Source organism: Bos javanicus, chromosome 2 (assembly GCF_032452875.1).
Source record: "Bos javanicus breed banteng chromosome 2, ARS-OSU_banteng_1.0, whole genome shotgun sequence".
Taxonomy (NCBI): Eukaryota; Metazoa; Chordata; class Mammalia; order Artiodactyla; family Bovidae; genus Bos; species Bos javanicus.
In genome coordinates, this window is record NC_083869.1 from 39816963 (window position 1) to 39829751 (window position 12789).

General features: G+C 39.6%; 1 protein-coding gene across 7 annotated transcripts in view; it reads right to left on the reverse strand.

The window, feature by feature from the left end:
- GPD2 (glycerol-3-phosphate dehydrogenase 2) overlaps positions 1 to 12789 on the reverse strand; it is a 240175-nt gene that overhangs the window by 86660 nt on the left and 140726 nt on the right. For all 7 annotated transcript variants that reach the window (XM_061437609.1, XM_061437601.1, XM_061437583.1 and 4 more), the window contains one exon: positions 4941 to 5112. In XM_061437609.1, coding sequence (XP_061293593.1) covers positions 4941 to 5112 — 172 coding nt within the window. The remainder of the gene's footprint in view (positions 1 to 4940; positions 5113 to 12789) is intronic.

Sequence of the window (12789 nt, forward strand, 5' to 3'; positions counted from 1 at the left end):
TCTCCAACACCACAGTTCAAAAGCATCAATTCTTCAGCGATCAGCTTTCTTCACAGTCCAACTCTCACATCCATACATGACCACTGGAAAAACCATAGCCTTGACTAGATGGACCTTTGTTGGCAAAGTAATGTCTATGCTTTTGAATATGCTGTCTAGATTGGTCATAACTTTCCTTCCAAGGAGTAAGCGCCTTTTAATTTCATGGCAGCAATCACCATCTGCAGTGACTTTGGAGCCCAAAAAAATAAAATCTGACACTGCTTCCACTGTTTCCCCATTTATTTCCCATGAAGTGATGGGACCAGATGCCATGATCTTCGTTTTCTGAATGTTGAGCTTTAAGCCAACCTTTTCACTCTCCTCTTTCACTTTCATCAAGAGGCTCTTTAGCTCTTCTTCACTTTCTGCCATAAGGCTGGTGTCATCTGCATATCTGAGGTTATTGATATTTCTCCCAGCAATCTTGATTCCAGCTTGTGCTTCTTTCAGTCCAGCGTTTCTCATGATATACTCTGCATATAAGTTAAATAAGCAGGGTGACAATATACAGCCTTGGCATACTCCTTTTCCTATTTGGAACCAGTCTGTTGTTCCATGGCCAGTTCTAACTGTTGCTTCCTGACCTGCATATAGGCTTCTCAAGAGGCAGGTCAGATGGTCTGGTATTCCCATCTTTTTCAGAATATTCCACAGTTTATTGTGATCCACACAGTCAAAGGCTTTGCCATAGTCAATAAAGCAGAAATAGATGTTTTTCTGGAACTCTCTTGCTTTTTCTATGATCCAGCGGATGTTGGCAATTTGATCTCTGGTTCCTCTGCCTTCTCTAAAAGCAGCTTGAACAACGGGAAGTTCACGGTTCATGTATTGCTGAAGCCTGGCTTGGAGAATTTTGAGCATTACTTTATTAGTGTGTGAGATGAGTGCAATTGTGCAGTAGTTTGAGCATTCTTTGGCATTGCCTTTCTATGGGATTGGAATGAAAACTGACCTTTTCCAGTCCTGTGGCCACTGCTGAGTTTTCCAAATTTGCTGGCATGTTGAGTGCAGCACTTTCACAGCATCATCTTTCAGGATTTGAAATAGCTCAACTGAAATTCCATCACCTCCTCTAGCTTTGTTCATAGTGATGCTTTCTAAGGCCCACTTGACTTCACATTTCAGGATGTCTGGCTCCCGATGAGTGATCACAGCATCATGATTATCTGGGTCGTGATCTTTTTTGTACAGTTCTTCTGTGTATTCTTGCCACCTCTTCTTAATATCTTCTGCTTCTGTTAGGTCCATACCATTTCTGTCCTTTATTGAGCCCATCTTTGCATGAAATGTCCCCTTGGTATCTCTAATTTTCTTGAAGAGATCTCTAGTCTTTCCCATTCTGTTGTTTTCCTCTATTTCTTTGCATTGATTGCTGAGGAAGGCTTTCTTATCTCTCCTTGCTATTCTTTGGAACTCTGCATTCAGATGCTTATATCTTCCTTTTTCTCCTTTGCTTTTCGCTTCTCTTCTTTTCACACACACACACAAACTATGATTTATCCATCACTTTTATAAATTGCAACTCCATACACATAAGACATTCAGTTGATTATTTAAAAAGACAGCAATTGATATGTTAGGAGGTATTAAATGACACCATTTTCTTAGCTGTTACTAACTATAAGTATTTTAAAAATCTTGTCAATATTCTGGCTCTAAAAATTCTTACCTTTTCAAAATCATCATCATCATCACTACCATCACCCACAATCAAATGCTAATGTACTAGTTAATATTCTTTACTGTCCAAAGGAAAAATGTTTGTTCAGCAAATATTAATAAACTCCTTGAGGGCAAAGCCACATGTTATTAGTTTTTATATTCCCAGAACTGGTTTAGTGGTTGACTCACTAGTAGTATTATTACCAATAGCAGAACAAAACACTGGAAATAACTTAAAGAATCAGTATAAAGAAATGAATACCATACACATACTTGAAAGTAACACACTGCAAAGTAATGACTATAGTATGATCATGTCTATGTTTTCTAAAAGATATAAATATAAAAATTTCACAAAAGCAAATATAGGTGAGACTTTTCAAAAGGAGGTATGGTACAAAATGGACTTAACTAGTAGCTGCCTTTTTACTACTGCACTCAAGATCCGCCAACCCCCCCTAATTCTTTGACAAGTTGACTTTACAACTTCCTTTCCTCCCTTTAGTTCCAGGTCTCCATTTAAACAAATTCTTGCCTTCGTAGTATCTTTTCTCATTTTCTTCTCATCATTGATACCCAGTCAGTTCTCAATTTGGGATTCTACCCTATCATGTACTTTCTCTGTCCCAACTCTGACACATAAGGGAGCACACACACACACACACACACACACATCCTTTTCTAACCAGAGCAGAGCAACCCCTATTCCTACCACGTTATCTTTCACTTTGTTTCTGTCTCTGAGAAATGCTTCTTACTGTCCTGCCAAAGCAAAGATACATCTTTCTTAGCCCATACCTTGTATTTTTCTAAGACCTTGTCCACATGCAGCCTTCTATTATTTGAATATCAAGGTTCCCTTCTGGATCTATAGAAATATTCAAATTGTGCCTGTCTTAAATGAGTGAAAGACAGAAAAAAACAATTCTTGCACATATTGCCTCCCTTATTCATATCCTATGACATCAGCAAGTTTCGCCCTTTGTCCTGTGTCTAGATCTCTTAAAAGTTTATACCCATGCATGCCTCTTCCTTATTGCCTATCCTCTCCTCAACACTAACGCTCTTCAGAGTCTCAGAGTGGCCTGTTGAGTAAAGTCCAAAGGCCTTTCCCTGGTAGGTCAGGCCCAGTCCTGCCTTTCCAGGATTCTCTCATGCCCTCCCCCACACAGCCTGGGTGGTCCCAATTGAAACGTCGGTTGTTCACACACACATTGTTCCTTTGCATGTTCCCTCAGATTGGCATACTTTGAGCAAGCAAGTTTGGCCTCTTAAAATTCTACCTGTGCTAAATAGCAGCTTGCTTTATCCAGATACAACAATGCCCCCCAAGCTTTTGCAAGGCACACAGGATAACTCAGTCTCCACCAAGAATTACAGAACTGGGAGCAACCTCAGTGTGCTGCCTGGATCAATCATCTTTGTATTCACATGTAGTACCTTGAATATTGCATGCATAATACTCAGCCAATATTTGTCTGAAATCAAAGAAAAAGAACTGCTATATATATCAGTACATAGCATGAATATAAGTGGTGACCTGAAGAAACATATTTTTCTGAATCCTACTGGGAAAATGACACCCCTGCACACAGAAAATTGTCATCTGGTAACTTCTAACCTCTGGGGTAGTCCCAGGACAATTGGGGCAGTCCCAAACAAGATCTCCCATGACAAGGGAATGCATCCTTTTTTCCACTCTTTCTCCCAGGCCTCCAGGGGAGAGAGTAGAATTCAGATCCTTTGAGAGATCTTCAACCATTCTTTCCCTCTGACATACTGTGCCCCAGGATAATCTAATTCAAATTATAAACCATGGATGGAGACAGAATTATACAAAAGTTAGGGTCTGCCAGGCAACAGAATAGGATCCAGGGCTTATATTGTGAATTTACCATTATCTGGAAGTGACAAAATGGACTTAGGCTATGATATCTACATGGATCAACTCTCAAGTGAGGGTCCTGAGCAATCCTAGTAGAATCTAGGGTATTTTTTTGCTTAGGTATGCCTAATCTCATGAAATTTATTTCATTTATGTAAGATTAAAATCTATCAGATATGCAAAGTAAGTCCAGAGTAGATGTGGTAGTAACTTCATCTAATAAAAATTATCCCATGTAACAAATTACCACCATTGAGTATGAAACTGCAATGAATATTGAACCTTACATAGTATCTAAAAAAAATAATCCAGAGTCAAAATTTCTTGCAGCAGTACCAGCCCAACATGCTGTATCTAAGAACACCACAGAGGATGATCTCTCCAGGATGACTGGTTCTAAAAGTCTTTTTGCCTTCATGTCATTACTGTCAGCTATCATACTGCCTACAATTTATTGTTTTTTGCTTTGTATGACAAGCCCTGTTTTAAATCTTCTTCATGATTATGCATTTAATCTTCAAAACAATCATCAACAGAAGGTATTTTTTTTCTTATCTGAAAGATGAAGAAACTTAGCGAAATTAAGTAACTCACTTAAGTGTGTGTGTGTGCATGTGTACACATACATGTATATTTCTGATAAAGCACCTGAGCCAGAATATGTACCCATATTTCTTTGATTCCAAACTCCACACTAATAACCATAGGCAACAGAACCAAATCATTAAATATATCATATGTAAGACCGCTGGTGTTCCCTACTAAAGTTTATTTCTTTATATATCCTGTTGCCATGTTGAAAGAGCTTCTCATAAAGTCTTTCCTAAAACTGACTAAAAGGGTGACAGAACTACAGGTTATAGGTCTTTTTCATTTTTTACACATAAACTAGAGTTTCGCAAACTGTGATCCATGTTTCACTGGAAGAGATGATTTTAATAGAGAAACAAAAAGAATTATTTTAATAGATTAATTCATTTTAACAAATCTTTTTATTAAAGATAAACCACTGACATAAATGTGATTTTAAATGATACACAGATATTTTTACTTCACATAAATGTACTTTATTATGTAAAAAAATACTAACCAAAACATCAAATCAATGAATTCACAGGAATATAGTTTTCTTTTTAGATAAACCCATATCAATGTGAAAGACAAGCTATATTTAATTTTAAAATTGTCTAAGTACCTATATTTTAAAAATGAGAAGGTGCTTCACAAAGAGTGGAAAATGAAGAAATGCAGTAGTAACGTGACTTTCCAGCACTGAGTGCACATTTGTGTCTACATCGGGAGGAAAGATGAAACCTCTACCTGCGTTACATGTGTCCACGCCAGGACTCACCTCTGGTGACTGCATCCAGGGCACAGCCACTTCCTGTCGCTCCTCCTCCGATGACAAGTACATCGAACTCAGATGTGTTTTTCAAAGTCAGTATCTGAGCTTCTCTGGAAGGAGGCTCCCTGTTAACAGGTTCTGAAATGCAGTCTGCTGCTTCAACAAAGGCCAGGTTCACCTAAGATAAAAGGAGACCATTTTCAGATGTTCATCTGGAACGCCAATTTAATAAATTTTACATTACACTAAAAAAAAAAAGAGAGAAACACTTGTAATGAAGATGATAACCAGAGCTAGACCAGAGTCCATAGTCCATATGGAATGATAGAATCAACTGCCTTGGAGGAAAAAAAAAGTTCTTAAAATTCTGTGGTTTTTTTCCCCATGAATCATAGCTATTTAACTATGGAACACCTGGTTTCAGATTTGCTATCTCAACTGATTGTTTTGATTCCATACCCAGCCAAGTTCAATTACTTTGCACAGGGTACAGCAGTTCCCAAATACCCTGTCTGAGACAATTTATAGGAGAACATAAGGAAATGTTTTACCTAGTAGCAGCCATTCATTCATATAACATTTAAAAGTGTAGAAAGGAGGAAGAAAAAACACTTTATGCCTTTCTGCAATTTCTTAAAGGTATATGTTCTTAACTTCCCTGACAAAAATACATTCTAGAGTTTGGGGATCTCTAAGTCAGTACAATTAAAACGAATCTGTTCAACAGAAGTTACTATCCAGCTTAATAATCAGCTATGGCCAATGGGAATAATATTATATAAAGATTTTAGTCAGTGGTTTCCCCATTAAATGCTTTAACATAAAATTATAGATTATATATTTAATACACACTATTTCAATTTGTGAAACCTTTAACAATAATATAATTAAAGCTGACCATAGTCCCCCTCCAGTACTCTTGCCTGGAAAATCCCATGGATGGAGGAGCCTGGTGGGCTGCAGTCCATGGGTCGCGAAGAGTCAGACACAACTGAGCGACTTCACTTTCACTTTTCCCTTTCATGCATTGGAGAAGGAAATGGCAACCCACTCCAGTGTTCTTGCCTGGAGAATCCCAGGGATGGGAGAGCCTGGTGGGCTGCCATCTATGGGGTCACACAGAGTCGGACACGACTGAAGCAACTTAGCAATAGCAGCAGCATAGTCCCCCTAAAGGATAATGACCTTCCTTATTTCTATTAATAGTTCTTTCATTAGACTATAACTTATCATCCTAAATCAAGAATGATGCTCAGTTCAGTTCAGTTGCTCAGTCATGTCCAACTCTTTGGAAACCTCATGGACTGCAGCACGCCAGGCGTCCCTGTCCATCCAGAGTTTACTCAAACTCATGTCTGTTGAGTCGGTGATGCCATCCAACCATCTCATCCCCCATCGTGCCCTTCTCCTCCTGCATTCCATCTTTCTCAGAATCAGTGTCTGTCTTTTCAAATCAGTCAGTTCTTCTCATCAGGTGGCCAAAGTATTAGAAGTTTCAGCCCCAGTTTTAGCATTAGTCCTTTCAATGAATATTCAGGGCTGATTTCCTTTAGGATGGACTGGTTGGATCTCCTTGCAGTCCAAGGGACTCTCAAGAGTCTTCTCCAACACCACAGTTCAAAAGCATCAATTCTTCAGTGCTCAGCTTTCTTCATAGTCCAACTCTCACATCCATACATGACCACTGGAAAAACCACAGCCTTGACTAGACGGACCTTTGTTGACATAGTAATGTCTCTGCTTTTGAATATGCTGTCTAGGTTGGTCGTAGCTTTTCTTCCAAGAAGCATCTTTTAATTTCATGGCTGCAGTCACCATCTGCAGTGATTTTGGAGCCCCCAAAAATAAAGTCTGTCACTGTTTCTACTGTTTCCCCATCTATTTGCCATGAAGTGATGGGACCAGATGCCATGATCTTCGTTTTCTGAATGTTAAGCCAACTTTTTTACTCTCCTCTTTCATTTTCATCAAGAGGCTCTTTAGTTCTTCTTCACTTTCTGCCAAAAGGGTGGTGTCATCTGCATATCTGAGGTTATTGATATTTCTCCTGGCAATCTTGATTCCAGCATGTGCTTCATCCAGCCCGGCATTTCTCATGATGTACTCTGCATATAAGTTAAATAAGCAGGGTGACAATATACAGCCTTGATGTACTCCTTTCCCAATCTGGAACCAGTCTGTTGTTCCATGTCCAATTCTAACGGTTGCCTCCTGACCTGCATACAGGTTTCTCAAAAGCAGGTCAGGTGGTCTGGTATTCCCATCTGTTTAAGAATTTTCCACAGTTTGCTCTCCACCATGACCTGTCTGTCTTGGGTGGCCCTACATGGCATGGCTCAAAGTTTCATTGAGTTAGACAAGGCTGTGGTCCATAAGAATGACGCTAGTCTTAAAAAAGTCGAAAGCTTAGAAAAACAGGTAAATATCGGTTTTTTCCTCCAAAATGCTGATACTAGGTTTATTCACTGTTTTGAACAGTGCTTGCCAGTATTGCTCTAACAGTTAGTTATCCACAGATACGTAACTCCTGTCCTCTTTTATTTAAATCATAGCAGCAGCACAATTCATTCTGCTGTAAGGGCTACATCTGAAGCTCTGAGCCACAAGCCAAGCTTCTTCCATAAAAGGTGATCTTAGCTCTGATCAAGAGATTGTTCTGATAAGTGACTTTTTAATTCATTTAAATAAAGCAGACCACATTGCTCCTTACAATTTTATTAAGTAATTATCAGGCCAATTGGATTTTTATAAAAATAAATCTAGAAGCCACAAAGTACATTGAAAGAAACCTGGATTAGAACTGGAGAGTCCTGCCTTTGGTCTTAGCACTTGTGTTTACTAGTAAAGGGACTTTTAACTAATTATCTCTCTGACCTTGGTTTTTCTCTTTGCAACATGGACTAAATCCCCTATGAAGTCTCTGTCTCTGTATCTCTGATTTACTCTCAGTCTGAATAATATTATGAAATGAAAGTAGTTGGTAAACTATTACACCAAAGAGGAGTTGGATTATTGCTAAATAGATTCCTTAGTAGCAGGAAACAAGAAACTTTCAAAACATATTTTACTAGGTATCATAAAAACAAAAGGTTATAATCAGGTTCCATAATTTTTCAGGTAACTAATTCAGATTCCAAGCCACAAAAATCTTCTGCTTCTTTACTTAACTCCTCCTAATTGTCTGCTAATACCCATTCCCCCATGTTCATGTTTCCTTGCATTTAAGGTAACAAGCTAAGGAAGTGTAACCAGCTAGGCTAGGTGCTGGGGAGAACACAACGCCCTTCAGTCATGGTCCCCATCTCCTTTCATCTAAGGAGAATAATATATACATACACATACACACAGTAAATACACAAGAACAAATGACAAAATAGAGAAGGCGGGGGGGTGGGGTGGGGAAGTACCATGCTATGACCATTCAGATTAGGGAGGGAGAGTCTTTCATTGGAGAGTTTCAACTGGGCCATGACAGATGGATAAGACTTGGACATGAGACTGACAAGTGACTAAACCGCCAGAGCATTTTCACACATCAAAAGAATTGTACTGACATTTGCTGCTTGGTAAGTTTCCTAGAACTAGCTGAAAAATAAATGTAAGGACCCTACTACAGTAGAGTTCATTAGAAAAGCCCCCACTCTACTCTGCTAACAGGTGAATATTAAAGTCAGCTGAACCTCTTTAGCAAGTATACTAGATCGGATGGACATTCCTTCTGCCCATCTCTCCACTGACTGTGCTGTTTCTCCTGGCCTCATCCCCTGTCTCATCCTTCTCAAGGGTACATTCTAACCTGTCTCATCTTAACAAACAGTAAAAAATGTCTTACATATGGTTCTATCACTTAGCCTAAAAATTCCTGAAATATCTGTATACCCTTGCTTTTTTTACCACCTCACCTTCTATTCAGGTTTCCCAGGTGGCATTAGTGATATAGAACCCTCCTGTCAATGTAGGAGACCTAAAAGGCATGGGTTTGATCCCTGGGTCTGGAAGATCCCCTGGAGGAGGGCATGACAACCCACTCTAATGTTTTTGCCTGAAGAATCCTGTAGACACACAAGCCTAGTGGGCTACAGCCCGTGGAAGCAACTTAGCACAGCACCTCCTATTCACTCCCCGTCTCCGTTTAACAGGGATTTTCAGGGGTACACCAGCACCACTGTCATGGCCTCCACCACCTACACTGACCAATATCTGTTATGCTGCAAAATCCAATGTGCATTTGTCACCCCTCACTTCAGCTGTCATCTCGGCACATTCACTCACCTCATCATCTGGAAGACAGTTACCTGAGATGAACCACCCTCTCCCACCCCCCCACCCCCAGCTCTTGAACCCACTCTCTCCTAGTTTCCTTTGAATGTCTGTCTTCGGTGCAACTTTAATCACTGAGGTTCCTCTTGGGTCTGCCTATTTCTTCTCGGTTCACTGATAACTCTATCTAGGGAATCTCATCTTTCTCCGTTATTGTCAGGTATGTTGTATACCACACTGACTCTCAACTGTGTTCCTCTATTCCAGAACCTGGATACCAAACTACGTAGATGGAACCTCTATTTCAGTGTCTCACATATATCTCAAAATTCTACTGATACAGTTTATCTCCCCAAACCTTTTTCCCTATCAGTTTTCCTCATCTTGGTAAAGGCATCATTATACATCCAGTTGCTTGTGCCACTTTCCTAAGTCTCATATCTGATCAATCACTGAGTTCTATAAATTCCAACTCCTAAAGAATTCTCACATCTAGTGATACCATCCTCACTGCCCTCTTGCAATCCAGGTACCTTCCCTTTCCTCTGTACTAAAATGATATTCTCCTACAGGTCTTCACACAGTTACCATTCTTCCCTCCAAATCATTCTCCATACTGCAGCTGGGGTAATCATTTAAAAACCCAAATCATGTCATTTCCATCATTTCCATGTGTAAAACCCTTCAAGAGCTTTCAACTCACTATGAGATTAAAGGTAAAGCATCTTCATGCTAGTTTCTAAGATCATTCATAGTTTTTCAGAGTAACTTAAAACAAACAAAGAAATGCACAATACTATGGGCTGGTGGTGATACAACACAACTGGAACTCTCGTATATTGCTGATGGAAATGCAAAATAATCTAGACATTTGGGAAACAATTTGAGAGTTTCTAAGGACTTTCCAGGTGGCACTAGTGGTAAAGAACCTGCCTGCCAATGTAGGAGACACAGGAGACACGGGTTCAATCCTTGGGTTGGGAAGATCCCCTGGAATAGGAAATGGCAACCTGCTCCAGTATTCTTTCCTGGAAAATTCCATGGACAGAGGAGCCTAGCAGGCTATAGCCCATGGGGTCGCAAAGAGTCAGATGAAACTGAGCACACACAATAAAGGTAAAAATACACTTACCATACAACCCCCCTGCCAAGGTGGTTTACTCAAGAGAAATCAAAATCTGTGCTGACACAAAATCCTGTAGGCAAATATTTACAGTGGCTTTATTTATAATTTCCAAAAATTAGTAAAAACATCCTTCAACTGGTGAACGACTAAACAAACTCTAGTGCATCTATGAATTGGAACTGGCAATAAAAAGAACACTTCTAATAGCTGCAACAACATGAATGGATCTTGAAAGCATTATGCTAAGTCACAGGCTGCCAAATTATGGTTTTCCACCCAAATGTGGCTACTACCTATTTTAATAAAGTTTTATTGGAACATGGCCACCCACAATCTTTCACGTGCAGTGCACGACTGCGATAGAATGGAATTTTTTGCAACAGAGACGGTAAGGCCTGCAAACCTAAAACATGGACTACCTGGCCCTTTACAGAAAAGTTTGCCAACCCCTGTGCCAAGTGAAAGAAGTGAGACTCAGAGGTTTATATAGGGCACGATCCATTTACATGACATTCTGTAAAAGCAGAATTATGGGGTCAGAAAACAGACCTGTGATTGTCAGGGTTTGGAAATGGTGGGGGGGGGTGGGGGGGATTGACAACAGAGTATGCTTTTGAGGATGATAGAAATGTTCTATATCTTCACAGTAGTGGTAGTTATATGACCATTTGCTCCTGTCAAAATTTACAGAACTGTGTATTATAAAGGGTGAATTTTACTGCATGTAAATTATGCCCTAAATGATACCTCAATGAACTTAAAAAATAAGTAACCATGTACACAGCAATTATGTGCCAGGCATTATTATAAAGGTTTTACTTTTTACTCATTTAACCCTCTCAATAACTCTTTGACTTAGGTACTACTAGGATCTCTATTGTACAGCAAAAGGACCCGAGACACAGTAGTTAAGTCCCTGGCCTGTGATTATACAGCTGGTACATGGTAGAGCTAGGAACTGAACTTACACAGCCTGGCGACAGAGACTAAGTTTTTACACTGCTGCAACATAGTGTGTGTGTGTGCGTGTGTGTGTGTGTGGGTGTGTGTGTGCACGTGCATTAGTCACTCAGTCATGTTCGACTCTTTGTGATCCCATGGACTGTAGCCACCAGGCTCCTCTGTCCATGGAATTCTCCAGGCAAGAATACTGGTGATTCTGCATATAATTTGAGAAAAAAATAAAGAAACAGACTAAATAGTTTTAATAGGATGAGATATTACCAGTTGCCAAAAACAGAAAGCTTGGGGGCTTTTTTTTTTTCAGTATGGTTCTGTTGTGGAGGTTCTGCTGCGTAGTCCTTCCAAAAATACTTAAAAAAAAAATATATGGCACTATTGAGGGTAATTTATTTAATTTCTGACACTACATTTAAAATAACATTTTATTTTTGTTTATTTTTCTTCATAAAAGCTGGAAAGTGTTGCAACTGAGAAGCTAAGCACCAAGTTTATTTTAGAGGCAGTAAACACAGCCTAAGGCCCTCCTTATAATTATGACAAGAGAAAGACTCATTTGGGCTTCATATGGCTTTGAGTCACAAAAACACATCTGCACTCTACCTTCCCTAGAAATATGTTGATTAAGGAGAAATAAGAGAAAATCAGCAGGAATAAAACAGTAGCGGTAAGTAACAACACGTTTTAAGAAAAGAGGCCTTTGGACTCCAAATTTTCCCAGACCTGCTAATAAAACTGCCTTGTTTAATCAAGACAGCTTGATTAAAAAGAAATCTGGGAGACAGACTCCATTAGAAGACTGATCCTGAGATTCTGGGAGAAGCCTTGTTAAAGCAATAAGCCCTAAGTCACCTGAGCAGACACCTTACTCACCACCATACTCCCTCATGCACTCAGAGTGTAGTGGATGCCCTCAAGGAGTCTAGAGATTAGAGGACAAAACAAAGAGAAAATTACACTACTGCTTAGTAGATTAAAGAGAGAGAAAACGCTATAAGAGCCATAGGAGGTATCGCCCCTGATACAGGCCTGAGAAGGCTTCATAGCTAAATCAGGTCAAGAAAGCTTCACAGGCATTAGCTATATGACAATACCAGATATGGAAGTAGACACAGCATGTGATAAAACCATAAGTCACTGTAGTGAATTGGTCAGCACACTACTTTCTTAAAAGCATGAGTTACAATCCAATATTTAAAAATTGTTCTCCATATCTATGAGCCTGTTTGTTTTGCTACATTTGTTCATGTTTTTTAGATTTCACATATAATTGAAAATATATATTATTTGTCCTTATCTAATTTCACTTAGGATAATACCCTCCAAGTCTTTAGGGCTTCCCTGGTAGCTCAGACAGTAAAGAATATGCCTGCATCGTGGGAGACCAGGGTTCAATCCCTGGGTCAGAAGATCCCCTGGAGAAGGGAACGGCTATCCACTCCAGTATTCTGGCCTAGAGAATTCCACAGACAGAGGAGCCTGGCGGGCTACAGTTCATGGAGTCACAAA